The 16559-nt window shown below is 40.1% G+C and overlaps 1 protein-coding gene across 4 annotated transcripts in view; it reads left to right on the top strand.

Moving 5' to 3' along the window:
• ATP8A2 (ATPase phospholipid transporting 8A2) overlaps positions 1–16559 on the top strand; it is a 349988-nt gene that overhangs the window by 130236 nt on the left and 203193 nt on the right. For all 4 annotated transcript variants that reach the window (XM_056328949.1, XM_056328950.1, XM_056328951.1 and 1 more), the window contains one exon: positions 10447–10619. In XM_056328949.1, the coding sequence (XP_056184924.1) occupies positions 10447–10619 (173 nt within the window). The remainder of the gene's footprint in view (positions 1–10446; positions 10620–16559) is intronic.

Here is a 16559-nt window from a genome sequence, read left to right as displayed (position 1 = left end):
TACATTGAAAGCTATGAAAATTATCTGAGTGAGGCCATCTGATATTTCTGGTCCTCCATATGATGTTTTTCTTGGTTTGGTAGGAGGTCATATTTATCAAGCAGAACCATGGTGCCATTAAATAAGCAATTACTGCTGTGTAGAATCAGTTATTTGATTGACGTGTTTTAGGAGTGGGTTCTTACAGTGTCTTACATTTTTAGTGATACTTGCACATGCTGTACAACAGTATTTACCTAATGCTTTAAACGTTGTGGTTCTTTAAACATCATGGTGAACTTACTCTCATAAATGGGTTTGGATGAACAGATGGCATATTGCTGGGGTTGTTTGTGCATAATTGTGGTATCTGAGCTTATTAAGTAGTTTTGTAAGAGAGATGCAGGTGTTGCTTGATCAACTTCTGCAGACTCTTGTGGGAAGGTGGATGATGGTAACAGTAATACGTTCTAGGAAAACCATCCACTCATATCACTTAAGTTAAACTGAAGTTTCCAGGGGCTCTGTGAGGAACCTTGTTGGGAATAGATTTTGAAACTACAGGTTTTTTATTTGCTTCCTGCTGAAATGGTTTAAAACAGACTATCTGCCAGCTACTTTACATGCATAATTCTCTTCTCACCAGGTCCTGAGAATATTAAGCTATTTTGGCATTCCTGTCAGAGGAATCTGGGATCAAATGTGTTAGTTAGTTGAGGCTGAATTTTTTTTTTAAATCATGCTTGTTTTATATTAGAGTGAATATGGGACACAGTTGTACCTTTCAGTCTTTGGAGAATCACTTCAAAGTGGTTAAGTCAAATAACTGATTGGGACTTAGATGATCAAGTTAGTGTTTATGAGTGTTAAGTGTCATTGGAGTGCTCCCACAGTATGTGCTCTTACCTATCTCTTCAAATCAGCATGTGACACACGCTGAGCACTGCAATAGTACTGAGCAATAGCTATTGATGAGCCTGATTATTTTTTTTATTTCGTTGTTTTTTGTTAAATGTTGATCTTACTGAAAAGAGTAAATTGAAGTTTATCAGCTGGGATCTGATCTTTTCCCATGATCCATTTGCTGAGTAGTTTTGTGTGTACAGGTTGAACTTGAAGTGACTCGTGTGTCTTTTAAGTATTCAAGGTTTCCTGAACTGGGAGATGCTTTTAGTATTTTTTTGGAAATGCTAAGTAGTGAAGTATTCATATGTTAAAGTCGTTAGCTTTCAAGGGTTCTCTTGGCTTTGGAATTGGAGAGTGTCCTTATATTCTGTTTGTCCTGTAAAGCTAAGGACTGGATAGACTCTTAAAATTAGGTTTTGGAAATATGTAACTTCTGGAGGCATCTCTGCATAATATTGTTTTCAGTGAGTTAGTAAACAAAACCACCTCACTGTTAATATTTCTACTTTTGGCTTTATAAGAACCTTACAGTTGACGGATTTTCATACAGAGCTGCATAGTTTATCTTTTTGCATATTGAGATATTTTGGTACCTGATTTTTCTTTTTCTAGGAACAATCTTAGCCTTATTTGTACTCTTGGCTTTTCTGCCATAATCCTGTAACTCGTAGGTCCCAACATCACTACTGTTCCTTCAAGTATATTCATATTGTTAGACACTTCCAAGTCCCTCATGACTCTCAGAACTTCTGTGAGCACCTGATCACATATTCGTGCTTTTCTGTTGTTTATCCTGGCCTGTTCTAAAAGAAGCTGCAGGAAAAAACCAGTAAGACGCAAGGTCATATTATTGCACAGGAGTGCTTAACCATCTGAACACAAGATGGAGAGCAGAAAAGGAGTAGGTGGGTCACTTGTGAATGTGAGTTAAGTGTTATGCTGTGTCGAAAAAGTCAAAAGGCAAGAAACTATGGCACAGTAATATAGCCTGCTCTGTTCAACGTATACTGTCTTGTCTGTTGCACTGTATGGCTAGGTGGTCAGACTAATGTCCATACCGCTATCAGGTTTGTTTAGTGGGGGTTTTTTTTGGCTTTGTGGTAGTCTTAAAGGTAGAAGAAAGCTTGGGTAGTTCTGTGTAAGCTCTTAAGAACATCCTCGTCATTGAGAAGGTATGCAGACGCTCTTTCAAAAATCATTGAGTTGAACATGGAGGGCCATGTTGTTATAGAGTTGATTTTTATGAGGCCGTACATATCCTCATACTAATAACTAAGTACTACCAGTTCTACTGATGTTTTGAGTTTCCATTTAATTGTACGTAAACCATGGCTTTTGGATCAGTTTTATGTAAACAGGTGACACAGTGCACCTAGCAAACACTATGTTTGAATTTGTATTTGTATCCACAATCTAAGTCTAGAAGTACACAGAGGTAGTTAAAGAATCAGCTGCTGGAAAATGTATCAGATGCAGGAAGTCACAAATGCAAGGGAGCAGAGGAATCTGACCAGCAAATCCTGTAGCTGGCCTCTTTCTGTGCATAAATTGTCTTTATTAGGCCTTGTGGCAATGTACTTAGCATCCTTGCTTATAACTAGACCTTTGGAAGTTGTCTGACTGCTTTCCGAAATTGAAGTTATTTGCTGTCCTAGTCAAGTTTGGTGCAAAACCTGGATAATTGGTTAAGTGAGTATCTGTTCTGGAAATAGGGGTATTTATTCCTTAGTTTCAAGAGAGCTTTCAAGGTTAGCTCTTGGACATGTATTATTTATTGTGGAAAGCTCTTCCAGTGACTCTTCTGCCCAGCAAGTGTTGCTCTAAAAACTTGTCAGGTTTCACCAGCTTTGTTTTAAACATTAGTTTGTCTTGCCTTTATGTTCATTATCCCTGATCTCCTGTAAATTTGTTTCTGCCAGATGTCCTTGCAGATCCCTCAGGTACAGCAACTGGACAGTTTGAAGTGAAAGACTTCACTAAATGTGTGGTGAAGCTTCTAAGTTGCAATTAAGATAGAGTAGGAAATTTTCCATGAAGTAGGGCTGGCAGGAGTTACCTTTAACGGGGTTACACAGTGACATCCTTGCTTTTCTGAAGTTCTCCTTGGAAGAGTTTTCATTTAACACTGGGGGATATGGCTGGTATTTTGACTTGAAACCACTTTTTCTGGCACAGAAAAAAATAGTTACATGTGATTATTCACATTGTCCACTCGTAGGAAGGAAACAGCAGAAATCATAAAAAGTAAATTCTTGGACTGGTAAAATAGGTTGAGCTGGCGTTTCAGTGTACTCCAGAACGAGTTAGCAGATTGTGTAATTTATATAATCTCACAGATTTAGTGGTTTGGAAGGGAATTACAGGATGACAGAGGAAGTTAACTTTGAAAGAATCTTTCAACTGCTATAGCTAGCAGTAATTCCTAGACTTAGGATAAATATAGCAACAAGTAGGATATACAGTTGACTTAGCTGACAGTTAAACTGTTAGTTTAACATCTCTTACTGCAGGAGCTTGTTCTGTGATGGTCTCTTTACCTCTTCTGAGATGGAAGAAAAGCTGTCTAAGAAGGGTACGTGAAATGTGGCTGCCCAAGAAGGCCATAACCTAATGCTCATTTTAGGTTTGAGTGTCTCTCTTTGGTCACAAATCTAGGGATCAGTAGTTCTCTTCAGTTAAAGAGGCCTTTTTGTCTGTGTGATGCTGTTTGGAATTTAGTTTTCTTCCCAAGACCTTTTGCTTCATGGGCCACATATCACTGTATGCTTAGAATAAAACATGAATGTTGTTGGCTGTGCAGACAAGGCCTTATATCTTTGTACTATAATCTCAGGGACTTTGTGAGCCTTTCCAGGGAAAAGCAGGCAGGAAGGGGAAGAGGAGATTTGGAGCTGATGATCCAACAGTAGTTGTCCAGTTCTTCATTGGGTATTAGCTAGTTTGTAAGATAATCTTAGGGAATGGCTGTTATCCTGCTGAAGTCTTTTGCACCCAAAGCTTTTGCAGCTCCTGCTGACTTTTTCTTGGCACATATCTGATACTGATGTTTTGTTTTGGATGCCAAATTGCCTTCTGTACTTAAATTGCTTGCTGTAGCATGCAAACTTCCCAAGCTTTTGTGGGAGGTAATGGGCTATATGGTGTGCTGCTGTTAAAAAAACAAAACAACAAACAATGCCCCCCCTCCCCCCCAAATAACCAAAACAAAAAAACCCTCCAAAACCCCAACAAAACTGAAAACAAAAAAGCAAAAAAAATCCAAAGAAAAACAATCCCAAACAAACAAATCACACTCTCTTACTGTTTTGTTGATGTAGTAATGTTTCTAATTTTTTTATTATGGTATGAGGGGTCAGCTCTGGTTTTCAGTGAGGTCATCAGAGCTCTGATTAATTAACTCTGATTGCACTGATTTCCAAATTCACTCTAAGCATCGTGTGAGAATTATTAGTATTTGCTCTGTTAAATTACAAAATAATAGCTTGGGAAATCCCAGAATAAATTTGTCAGTTTTGTTGTTTAAATACAAAGTTGGGCATAGCAGGGTGTTTTTTCTGAGGCTTTAGAGAGTGAGAATATACAAACATGCTATTAAAAAGTTTGTTAAAGATCATGAGTGCAGTCCAGAGAGAAAAGACCACACACTCTGCTTCAGGATGTTTTTGTTGTCTGCCTGTCAACAAATTACACTTTGCGATGGAGATTTGTAATAGTGAACTAATCATGTCACTCTGTGTTCTGGATGGAAATTATGGATGCAGAACAGCAAAATGTGAAAGTTAAGACAGTAATGTAGGTAAATGCTCTGCTCAAGGTTTGTGTTTGGTTCTGACTCAATATGGAAATGGGAAAACAAACAGCAAAAGCATGTGGAGTAGGTTTATTATGGAATACACCACCATGTCTTAAATTTAAAGTATAAAGACCATAACATTAATCCTTAAATGCATTTGTGTGAGTCAAAATTGTTCATGTTTTTAGTCAACTCCCCCAACCAGGTCAAATGTGCAAAAGTAGAATAAAAATAAATCAAAACCTAATATCCTTTGGTTCCTCACTTCGAGCTCTGTGGCTGACTCTTTGCAATCTAACTGATATTTTTCTAATTTTTGTGCTCTGAAGCTTTGATTTCCTTGGTGGTCCTGTATGAATGGATTCTTAAGCCCTTGTGAAGCTCTAATTAAATTGGTAATGTTGCTCTGATTAAACAGAGAGCTGAAGCTTGTACATGTTCTCTGCTGGCTAATGAAGTGTCTGTGTTTATTTGAATAGCCCACTGAATCAAGGCTACTAAACCTGTGGACTGCTCAGCTGATGTACCTTCTGACCTTTAAGTAAAACTGTATTTGTATTTTAAATATTTGGTGGAAATTTATTTGATATGCCAGTACTATCAACTCAGTTTGGCAGGCACTCTCCAGGTTTCCCTAGAGTAGCTGGATGCTTTGTGTTGCCAAAGGAAATCCTGAGGCAGGGAAAACCAAATTTATTATGGTTAAGTGAAGTGCTTGTAATACTTTCCTCTGACAAAAATACAGGATTACAGTATTGCTGACGAACTTTCAATTTATTTTGATGGGTACTCAGTAAAAATGGCACGGGTATTTCACAGATCTGAGTTTATCCAGATATTTTCTTAGGACTAGCATTGATTTCTGCTCCATGATGCTTGTTTTAGTAAAGGATTGATTTATTCCTGTTTGATGTGACTCAAAGAAGAAACTTATCCCTTGATGTCAAGCACAAAGTAAAAGCTAGGTATCAAAGTAGAGTTTTCTACTGTTATTATCAGTAATGAGTTGCCCCTGGAAAGATATAGTTCCCCATGGTTTCCAAATGTTTGTTCCTCTGCTTACTTAGGAAGTCTTTATTATGTACCCAGTGAGATTTAGGGCTGGGTTCTTTTTCTTAATTGCACTGGCCTACAGGAGCAGTAGTTTGTGTTCTTTTTTAAAACATGACATTTGTAAGTAGTTGGAAGAAACAAAAATAACTAGTGCTTTTTTTACTGTATAAGCTATTGAGTTGTAAGCCATGTGTATGCAATAGTGTATTGAGAGCTTTACTAATTGCTGTTTAAATGAGGTGCTTGATTGTAATCCTTGATTTATAGCTTTTTGGGGTATTATTAACTCATATTACTAATTGCATGACATCTTCTATGTAAGACAAGTAAGTTCAGTGACCAGGGCAGGGATTGGATGAGGTTTAGGCATAGCCATGATGATAAGCCATGGAGAGACTAGTAATCTCATCTGATGAGAAACAACACCTTCTGTTAAGTGTTTCTGATGTGATGTGACTTCCTTTTGGGCAGCAGATGATGGATACTGGATAATCCTCCTGAACTTGCCCTCAGGTTCTTCTCTGCCTCTGCACAAGAGGGTGGTTGGACTCTGGCCCTTTACCTTCTGTTGGGTCAGGTGAAGAAGCAACAGGAAAATGAGGATGTTTCTTCTGAACTGCTAGTAGGGCTAGACAGGGAATAAGGGCAGGGACTGTCTCCCTTGGTTTCAAATAGAGAAGTTTTTACTCTTACGGGTGGATTTGGGAGACGGACGGGGGTAATTGGGCATCTGAGAGCAAGCAAAAGTTTTGAGCAAGACTGAAGAAGTAAAGAAAGAGAGATGACACTTACCTCAAGATCCCAGGGGCAAGGTTCTTGAGTTGAAGTTCTGTTATGATGACATGACTTAAACTGTATGCCTTTATACCATCCTTAGGATTTCTGTGAATGTTGTCACTGCATACTAGTGTTGAATTAGATAAAACAGCTTTCTTCCCCCAAGACATACCCTTGTTTTCCTGACACCAGTCTGTAATGGTTTAAGCTCTGTCATCTACTTTGTGTTAAATTTTTCAGGTACAGTGTAAATAAAGCATGCCATGAAGTCATAAATCTAATCCTCACAGTTTAACAGGGAAGCAGGGAATGACAGTCATTCTTGTCATGAATGTGTGTTGGAAATAGTTGAATTGTGTGCTGTCATACTCATTTACGCAATCCATAAATTTGCCTCCAGTTTGGGGCCAGTTTCTTAGTGAATCGGTGCATTTATTTTGACTACAACACCAGTCTGTGTGTTGAGAGAAAATAAATTGCAAAGCAACTTCCCCTCTTCTTTTTCTTCATTGTTGTGTTAAGGTGGCGTGCCACTTCTGTGTCCTGTTTGGCCCAAGAAAGTTCAGTCGTTCTGACTACCTAATCCTTCTCCTCTACTCATTAATGCTGTCTTGACTGCTGTCATATCCTTAAATTCTTCACCACCCCCAATTCACCTAATCTCCAATGTTTCGTGGGGTTTCCTCGCCAACATGCTGTTCTGCATCCTGCTTCCCTCTGGAAGGGAGGTGACCTCTCTCCTCTTGCTAGCTTTTTGATCTGTTTCCCACAGTTCTTAATGCTAACTGGGGATCAGGTGTTCTCCCATAACAGATTCTGCACCTGGCCCAGGAGGTCCCTGAGCTGCCAGCCAGGGGGGCCCAGAAGCTCCTCTGGGAGTGGTGGTATATGCTTGCTTGTTCTTGCAGTCATTCCCGGATGGTTGCTTCGGGCTATGGATGTGATGTAGTTTGACTGTATGGCTATTTTGGTCTTTTATTTTGCTGGCTTTATTTGTGTAAAACTGATTTAGGCAGACTTCAGAACTTTATGCAGCAGATGGCTGGAAGTACTGCCATGTTTAGCAATTTTGTGATAAATTTTGAACTTTTAATGTATTTATTGAATTTTATATGAGAAACATGATTTAAGACAAGCAAAAATCTGTAGCCTCTAACCACCAGTGCACTCAGTCTTGCTGCCCAGTGTACTCTGGCTGTCTTGACAGAAGTCAGATCAAGTTCACTCAGTATTACACACGCAAAACATTCTTAAAAATGAATTAGTTGTTTAATTTGGGAACCTAGTGTATCTTTCTGAAACAAGGGGATTCTTTTTTGAGCTAGAAGTAAAAAGATAAAGGACAAAATCCTTTGCCATGATATTATGAACATGGGCATTTAAAAATCATTGATGTAATTCTGCAATAGAAACCTTTGCAGAAAAACTGAACAGAAAGGGAATGCTTTTCTTGATTATTTCAGTAAAACATTATTGCAGTGTTCAATCCTAAGTATTTTGGGTGATCCTGCTGTTACTGTGATGGCAGTGAGATTTGGCCTGGTTGTGGTTGCTGATGGCTATGGTCAGGTTACCTGTAGCCAGGGTGAATACTACTATTACCACCTTGCTAAAACTTTGTCACCAAAATGGGAGTGGGGGGGGGGGGGGGAAGTGAGAGGAATAGATGAGGGCTTGTTGTGGTGCACCGAATGGGGCCCTCCCAAGGGCTGCGGTTTGAGGTGCCGGAGCTGTGGTGGTGGCCTGCGGGGCCATGCCTGTTGGGAGGCTGGGGAGCACTGACAGGCTGTGTAACATCTGAGCAGCCATATTGTTGTTGGTGCTTGGTCTTTAGCAAGTGAGAGAGAGACCACACTAACCCAACTTCGCTGAAGTGTAGCAACAAGGGGAAAAAAAAAGGGGGGGAGGGGAGGTCTTCCACTATACGTGCTGCCTGTGGTTCTTTGTCCTGGAGGGTGCTGACTAGCTCTGTTAACAGTAGTTGAACAAACGGAATTAATTTACCTCAGCTTCTCTAGCCACTGTAATAGCGCTCCTCTTGGTCAGGCGGTGTGGCTGTCTGGCAAGGTGCTGGGGGCTGCAGGGGCCTTGGCAAGGAGGGTGCCCCATGGCAGGCACGGCCGGTTCTGCAGGGCACAGTTGAGCCCCTCGGCCAGGATGGCAGCACCTCTGGGAAGATCTGTGTAAGGAAGGACAACACGCTGCACCCATGGTGAGGGGAAAGAAATAAGAAACAGTCCTGCAAGCACCCAGGTCAGAAGAAATTCCTGTCACTTTAGGGAGGGGGGGGGCGGGAAATAATCTCAGTATGACTCTTTTTTCTTCAGAGTGCATAGAAACAGTTTGTGAAAGCTTACATCAAGAAATTAATAACCTTATGGTACTAGAAGTTTCTTTTTGTGATTTCCCTCATCTCTTCCTTTCATGGATAGATGCTGGAGAGAGTACCGAACTAAGTTATTTTAAGGATGTAAACTTGATTCTCGCTGTTTCAGTAGTACGATGTGGAAATAGAGCTTTTTGGCTCAGATGTGCTTGATGTTGAAGAGATGCAACTTAAATATTACTTCTGCTGTCGTCTTAAGGGGGTTCATGTATGCAGGTTTCTATACTACTTCAGTTTATTCAACCATGTGCAAAACCCCCAACTCATGTTCTTTAGTTGAATATAGAAAGAGAAATCCAGACCACATCACTGGTGGCCTTCATGGAGGTAACCTGTTTCTCTAGACCAGCAGGTGTGTGGTCCAGAATAATTACTTTAGCTACTTCAGTTTTGTTGGTTTTTTTTTTTTACATCTGTCTGTTAAACTGGAGATGCAAGTAGGAAATGCAGCACTTAGCAATGGTTTGTGGTTTTGCAATCCTCTAAAGAAATCTGGATCTGTAAACTGATGAATGGATTGCAATGAGGCATAAATGTCATGTTTTCATTTCTGACAGTTATAACTCTGTTCTAGTGGATTTTTTTTCGTGTTATATAAAAAAAAAAAGTATTTTGCTTAGACCAGCACAGACACGTCACAAAATGAGTACCTTTAAATAACAATAAGCGGAAGCATGTGTACTTCTTGGTTTAGCAGTTACTCAAAGCTGCACAGTTAAGATGAGCAGGAGTACATTTTCTATTTTTTTAGTGTAAGAAATGGATGAGGATTTGCTGAAACAAAAACCAGTTGTATATGTCACTGAGACAAATTTTAAAACAAAGTAAAAAAACTGAAAAGGTATATAATCCTAAAAGTAGCATTTGACTGGTTCTGAAGAGTTTGCTTTTTGTGTTCTGTTATTCTGTGTTCTGTGTGTCAAGACCTTCTCTATCAAAAACTGCATGTGCACCTCAGATAATGAGAAACTTCTTGAACCATTTAGTAGTGGTTAACTCAGCTAGAACTGATGATTAAACTAACCTGCATGGGAATAGAACAGGTTTCTATAAGTGTTAAATTCACTGCAGTAGGAAGATGGCAAAATTTGGGGTGACAGTGAAACATGAACACTTGATTTATATTTTTTCTTTTTTCCTCATCAGCAGATGTCAGTGAAAACTTTTTTAGAGTAGGAAATACTGTTTGAATAAATAGTAATACTTTGAATAGTGTCAAAAGCAATGAAAGGCATTAGGTTATACCTGCCCTACAGCTGAAAAGAATGTATCAGCTACTGTGGTCATGTGTCATGTGGCAGTGTGTAGTGGAGATGCCAGAGTCTCCACTGAAACAAGGCCTGTATTCCTAGGCGAACAGGTGCAGCTTTTGCTAATTTGTGACAGATTAATACGTCTGACTGAGGTCTTATGGAAACACTAACTCATGTCAGTGCTAGTTTGCGTGTGTGTATACTGTGCTCCATTGCATAGTCCAGAGATGCCTTGCTGTAGTTTAGATGCACTTTACTTATACTAGAAGGAAACACTATTTTCTTTGTTTATTCTTCAGGCTACAAGAGCCTCTCTGACTCAACACTGTACCAGTTTGGGGGAGTCGCTGGGCAAGGAAAACGATATTGCTCTGATTATTGATGGCCACACATTGAAGTATGCCCTTTCATTTGAAGTCAGGCAGAGCTTTCTGGACTTGGCACTTTCCTGTAAAGCGGTGATTTGTTGCAGGTAAGAAGTTCTGGGACTTATTCTGGTAATGAAATGGACATGAAACCTGTGAAATCTTACTTGTCATGTTAACTTTCTTTTTATGCTTATAGTGCTCACAGGGGATATAGATGTAGGGGCAACAGTGCGATATTCAAGAGGAGGCATGCCACGCTGAGCTAGTCGATATACTTGATTTCTCTGCTGTGGAACTGTAACAAAGTGAGGCTGTGCTGGGAGGAGTAAAGGAGGACTGTAGAGGGGTATTGCTCTTACAGTGCAGACAGGTCTGTGAAAGTGTTCATGAGGCTGACAGGCCAACAAATTTAAGATTTCAGTTCTTTCTCTCTTACTGGATCCTCTACAGTGCAGCGGGAGAGCTTGTACACCTTCAAGGTGAGCATTCAGTCAGCTTCAGGTTACATCCTGATTGTAGAACTCGCTACCTCTTGGAAGCAGTCTTGGAAGGAGTCATGCTGCTCACGTGTAAGAAAGAAGTAACAGTATACTTTATTGATATAACTAACTTAAATGGTGACAGTGACAGTTGTTTAACAAGATTTGATGGCAAGGTATACTTATTTACTGTGTACAGGACAGGATCAGACAAAACCGTCAAGGAGACTTTCCTATTGACTCATGAGGTTCAGAAAGGACCCATTTCCTTTCTAAACTCCTCAGGAGTCTAGGTGCAGCTCCTAGATGTGGTCAATGGTTTATGTTTTAAGAATTATATATGTGCAATCAATCCTTTATGCTACTTAGCTAAGATTTCAAAATTCAGCATGCTGTTAATCACTTACCCAATATCTGTTGCAGCATGGAATTACTCAATCTCAAGGAGTAACCTCGAGAGGCATTCCTACTCAAGGGGAGGTCCTGGTGCACAGCCCAGTGCTGTGCAGGAGAGCTTGTTGGGCCCTGATCTATGCAGTATTAGTTAAATAATATGATTCACTTTAGTCACGTTTACATATCAGCGCTGGGTTCACTGTTCCAGATAGCCCTTGGCTATCACTTTGCCATCTGTCTGCCGAAGTTCCAAGTAAGCTGGATGCAGCCATCACAACCCCCTCTGGTGGTTATGGCTTGGGTGGGGGTGCACACTGCTATGCCAAGTACATTGGAAACCAACTTTGTTAGTAGTGTCTTCACTGCTGCTATGGAGGAGGAACTAAGTTCTTCACTGAAATTAAGTGCTGTCGAATAATGCAATTTTCTCTGCTGCCGTCAGTCCTAACTGAGTCTGATCTTTTGTAAAATTATGAAAGATCAGGAGAAAATATTAAATCAGATTGCCTGACGATAGTAGACACTGAAGAGGAGGAGTAATGGAAGTGGTCCTTTGTAAGCAATAGGAATTGGGTAGCAAGAAGTTTGTGTGACTGTTTAATTCAGCTCTGGAGAAAGTCTCTGGATGAATTCAAGTTGTCTTATACACACTCTTGCATAGCATACATAATTGATAACAGTGCAATGTGCCCTATTAAATGTTAAGACTACCACTTGCTTGACTAAGTCACAGCAGAATTTGTTGCTGTGTGTGGATTTAACCATACATAGATGTGGTCCCATGTCATGACTACTTCAGAAGGAGGAAATAAGAGCACCAAGAAAATGACAGACAAAAGCTGGCCTGCTTTACTGGATACAGCTTTCTGCTGCATCATTTTTAATTTGGAAAGATTATGCAGCCTTAAGGACTCTGCGTCTGTATGTGAGGGATTGTGCTTGTTGTTGTTATATGGGGAGAACTGTGAAGGGATTATTGATTTAGGTAGACACTAGGTTTTATCTGTGTTCTAGAAGCAAGACCTGCTTTGTAGGGAATGAGTATATAGAGACCTTGTAGTACCGTTTTGCAGTCTTTCTTGCTTTTATGATGTGCCCATTAGCATGCAAATATTGCATGGCAAAGCAATTGTAGACCATGAACCTGAGGTAGATAAACCTGTTAGCTTTTCCCATCTCTGACTAGTTTCTTTCCAAGTGTTGGGACTATTGGACTCATGTACTGTAGGATACAATACTGGGGCTGTTCAATGTAGTCTTTAATGCCCTGACAGTCAGAAGGAGTGTGCCCTCAGCAAGTGTACAGGTAATGCAAAACTGGGAGGAGCAACTGATAGGCTATGTGGCTGTGCTGCTGTCCTGAGGGATCCTGACAGGCTAAAGAATTGAGCAGAGAGTTCATGAAGCTCGGGAAGGGCAAGTGCCAAGTCTTGTGCCTGGGAAGCTGCAGTCCCTTGCACCAGGAAATGCTGGGGGCTGCCAGGTTAGAAAGCTGCTTTGTCCAGTTGTTTTTTTAAGGAGGATCCCGGTAGACAACCTGACTATGGGGCAGCAGTGTACTCTAGTGGTAAAAAAAAAACCAAACACGAAAACAAAAAAACACCACCCAGCCCCCCCAAAACCCCCCCAAAACAAGGCCAGTAGTATCCTGGGTTGCAGCACAGAGGAGTGTTGCCAGCAGGTTGAGGTCACATCTGGAGTGCTGTCTAGTTCTGGGATCCCCAGTGTAAGATACGAAGAGGTTTAATGGTGAGAGTTCAGTGCAAGTGCAGGGCCACTAAGGCAGTTAAGGGACTGGAGAGTCCCTGATTAGAGAGGCTGAGAGAGCTGGGAGCAGTCACCTTAGAGTGCTTAGCAGTTTGTATAAATACAAAATAGGAGTGAGTGAAGGTGAGGGAGTCAGGTTCTTCTCTGCAGTGCTCAGTGACAGGACAAGATTCAACAGACAAAACCCATGAATGTCTTTCTGAAAGCAAAACACATCCCCACGATTTCACTGTGTGGGTGCTGCAATGCTTGGGAATGGGCTTCCCAGAGAGGTTGTGGAATCTCTGTTCTTATGAGACACGGAAAACTCAACTAGATGACACAGTGCTGGTCATGCTGCTCTAGCTGACGTGCTTTGTCCAAGGGCATTGGAGCAGCTGATTTCCAGAAGTCTCTGCCAACCTGGGTGATTCTAGGATTCGGACTGGGGACAGATATCTTGGTTTTTCCAGCCAGTGCTCTTTGTCTTCTCTCAAGTCCTGTTCGAAATAGCTGTCAATTGCAATGACTTGCCCCAATATTTTTTTAATAGGATTTTTTTTTCCTCCTGCTGATTTGCTGTTTGTTTGTTTTTTTTTGAGGAGGGGTGCAGGGGGAGGGTAGAGTAAAAGGGGATGAGGTGTTAGAGGAGGGTTCTCACTTTTTCAGTTTTGTGTTTTATAAGAAGGAGCTCACCTAATTACAGCAATCTTCTCTTGAATGCAACAGGCGCAGATGCAGGGACAGTAGGAAGGTCAGCATTCTCTTTGTGCAGAGTGACCTTGGGCTTAGGGAGCACTAAGCTCAGGAAGGGAATTGACCTTGTGTTGCAGACACACTGTTTAATTTGTTGGAAAGTTAACAAATGTTGAGCAAATACAAGTTTCTTAGTTTCATACTCCTATCATAATGCTTTGGTAAAGATCCTTCCCAAACAGTTTGTTAGTTTATTTCTCAAAGATTTGATAAGCTAGGTCAAAGACCTGTGTAGCTGAAACAAATCAAAAATTGCAACTTATTAAAAGTATACTATGTTAATATATGTAATTAAATGAAGATAATGAATGGTCCTGTCTTGCAAAGAGACATGTAATATTGAACATTTCCCCTCACGATATTTTGTGACTGAGCCAGCAGCAGTTTTAATTTAGTGAATTGGCAAATTGAGCAACAATGCAGAAAAAATACTTTTAAGTATAAATCAAAGGGGAGAACATGATGTAATTTCATAGGCTTAAAAAGAGGACCAAAATAACTGAGTTTTAAATCCACAGGGAAAAAACAGGAATGCCTTTAGTAGCCCTTAAGTTTTTGCAGGAACTATCAATTTACTTGGTAGGTGGTAGATACTGAAGAAAGAAAACCACTTTTTTTCTGATCTGGGTTGTTTTTAATACTATTTTGTGTGTTGAAAAGACAGTGCACTTAAAAACTTTGTCCTGTGAAGTTTAAGTGTAATTGGCATAGCAAGAGGAAACGTCAAATTGAGTTAGTCTTCAAACAAATGTTAATTGGGAGGGGGATCTGGGTCTTTTACTTAGCAGTATGATGTTTATCTACTTTAGGAGGAGTTGTGTTGCTAGTCTAAATATAGCATGAATTCGTGGGACTTAATATTTCATAAATTTACTAAAACTTTTTTATGTCTTTGAGAGTTTCAGCTGCGTTTGCCATTCAGAGATTTTTTTTTTTTTTAAATATACTTAAGGTATACTGTATATTCATTTGCTGGGCTTCAGGCATAAACTGTAGTTGAACTTGATTCTCCTCACGGTAATCTGAAAAAGAAACTGAAACCTGGCCCCATTTTGCATTAGGAGGGAAAGATGGTATCTTCTGATGGGGTTGTCTTCCACTGTTACAGTGTGTCTAATGGCCACTGGCACAGTGGAAGGAAATAGACGACTCTGGAGACTTGGTGAAGCTTGCAAAACCAAACTGAACAATTCTCTAAGAAAAAACCTTGTTAAAAGTTTTGGGGTTTGTTTTTGTCGTGTGGGTTTTTGTGTTCCCCCCCCCCCCCCCCCCCCCCCCCGAAAATGACAGATCTTAATATCTCCCCTCACAGTGACTGAGATTTCAGAGTGTCAAGAGCAAGCAAAACTTACTTTTCAGTGCAAGTAAATGTAGTTTGGAAAGCAATTGAACTCATGACTTCATTTACGAAATCTGAGTTGTTGATTGCCTGACTCAGGTTTTCAAATGTTCCTTAAAAGGACCTGGTTTTATTGATGTTTTGTAAAGAGCAGCAAAATGTTAGGGCTTAGGTAGAAGATTATTTTTTTTAATAGCAAAATGGAGTTTTACCATTTATCTAGTGTTGATACCTCTCAAAGCTAGCTGGTACAGGAGATGGCTGTGTTTTGCTTTGAATGTAGAAGCAGCCAAGAAGTATTTAACTTGCATGTTACAGTAGCATATTTAATTCTCTACTCAAGAGCCTGTCTTCTGTTGATATATTTGTATTTGAAATATGTAGTGTTTGAGAAATAGTTTTTTATGACTTAGGATGATTTGTTGTTGTTGCTCTTGAATACCGCTCCTGCAGGTGACAGGGACTCTGCCTTTATATGGGTTTAGTGACATAGTAACAAGATTTGTATCAGGGAGAAGAAACTAATCATACTGTATACATAAAAATCACTGTGAGCAGTTTAAAAGTACTTCTACTTATAATAAATTGTAGGACAGTGGAAGTAGCCCTTCCTCTAATATTTCAGTTGTACGCACAATGAAGCAAGCATCTTCAGACTGTGTGGCATAAGGCTGGGACCACATCCTTTATTAGGCTGTTTTAGGGTGTTGTGTTTTTTTTTTTTTTTTTTTCTTGTATTACTGGCCATTTCTGCAATACTTCGTGAGGTGATGGTGCTAGGATGTTGTTTGGGTGGAGCATTACTTTTCCGCACATGTATCTGGAGAACAAGAATGTTAAACTGAACTTTTGTACTTAAATCATTTGTACTTAAAGCCTTGCTCAGCTGAGGGAATGATGAGTTGATGCCTTTATTGGAGAGTGTTTGGGCCTTTGTAGCAAAAGCAGCACCACCCCCCACCCCCCGACTTCTTAGAGCTGCAGTTTAGAACTTGTATATTCCTAAATGGAGGAGATTAGTTGCCATACAACGTTTGGATGATTATCACTCACTTCAAACATCCACTGTGTATAATTTGATGTAGAGGCCAGTCAGTTTTATTTGGTTATTTCATAGCCAGTTGTGAAAAAATGGCTTGTACAAGGAAGTGCTTTTGCTCTATCCTGTCCCTCTAAAGAGACACAGATGCTTCACTGGATCTGAATTCTGCTTAAAGGTAATGAAGTTGCTTTAACCAGCCTCTTTTCCTGCATTTTTTGCATGAGACTGTCTCTATTGGAACACCACTCGCTCTTCATGATGTGTGGCTTTTTCAATACAGCGTTCA

This window comes from Falco biarmicus, chromosome 2 (genome assembly GCF_023638135.1).
Source record: "Falco biarmicus isolate bFalBia1 chromosome 2, bFalBia1.pri, whole genome shotgun sequence".
In the NCBI taxonomy this organism is placed as follows: Eukaryota; Metazoa; Chordata; class Aves; order Falconiformes; family Falconidae; genus Falco; species Falco biarmicus.
Note: the sequence above shows the minus strand (reverse complement) of the source record. Positions and strands in the feature narration are given on the sequence as shown.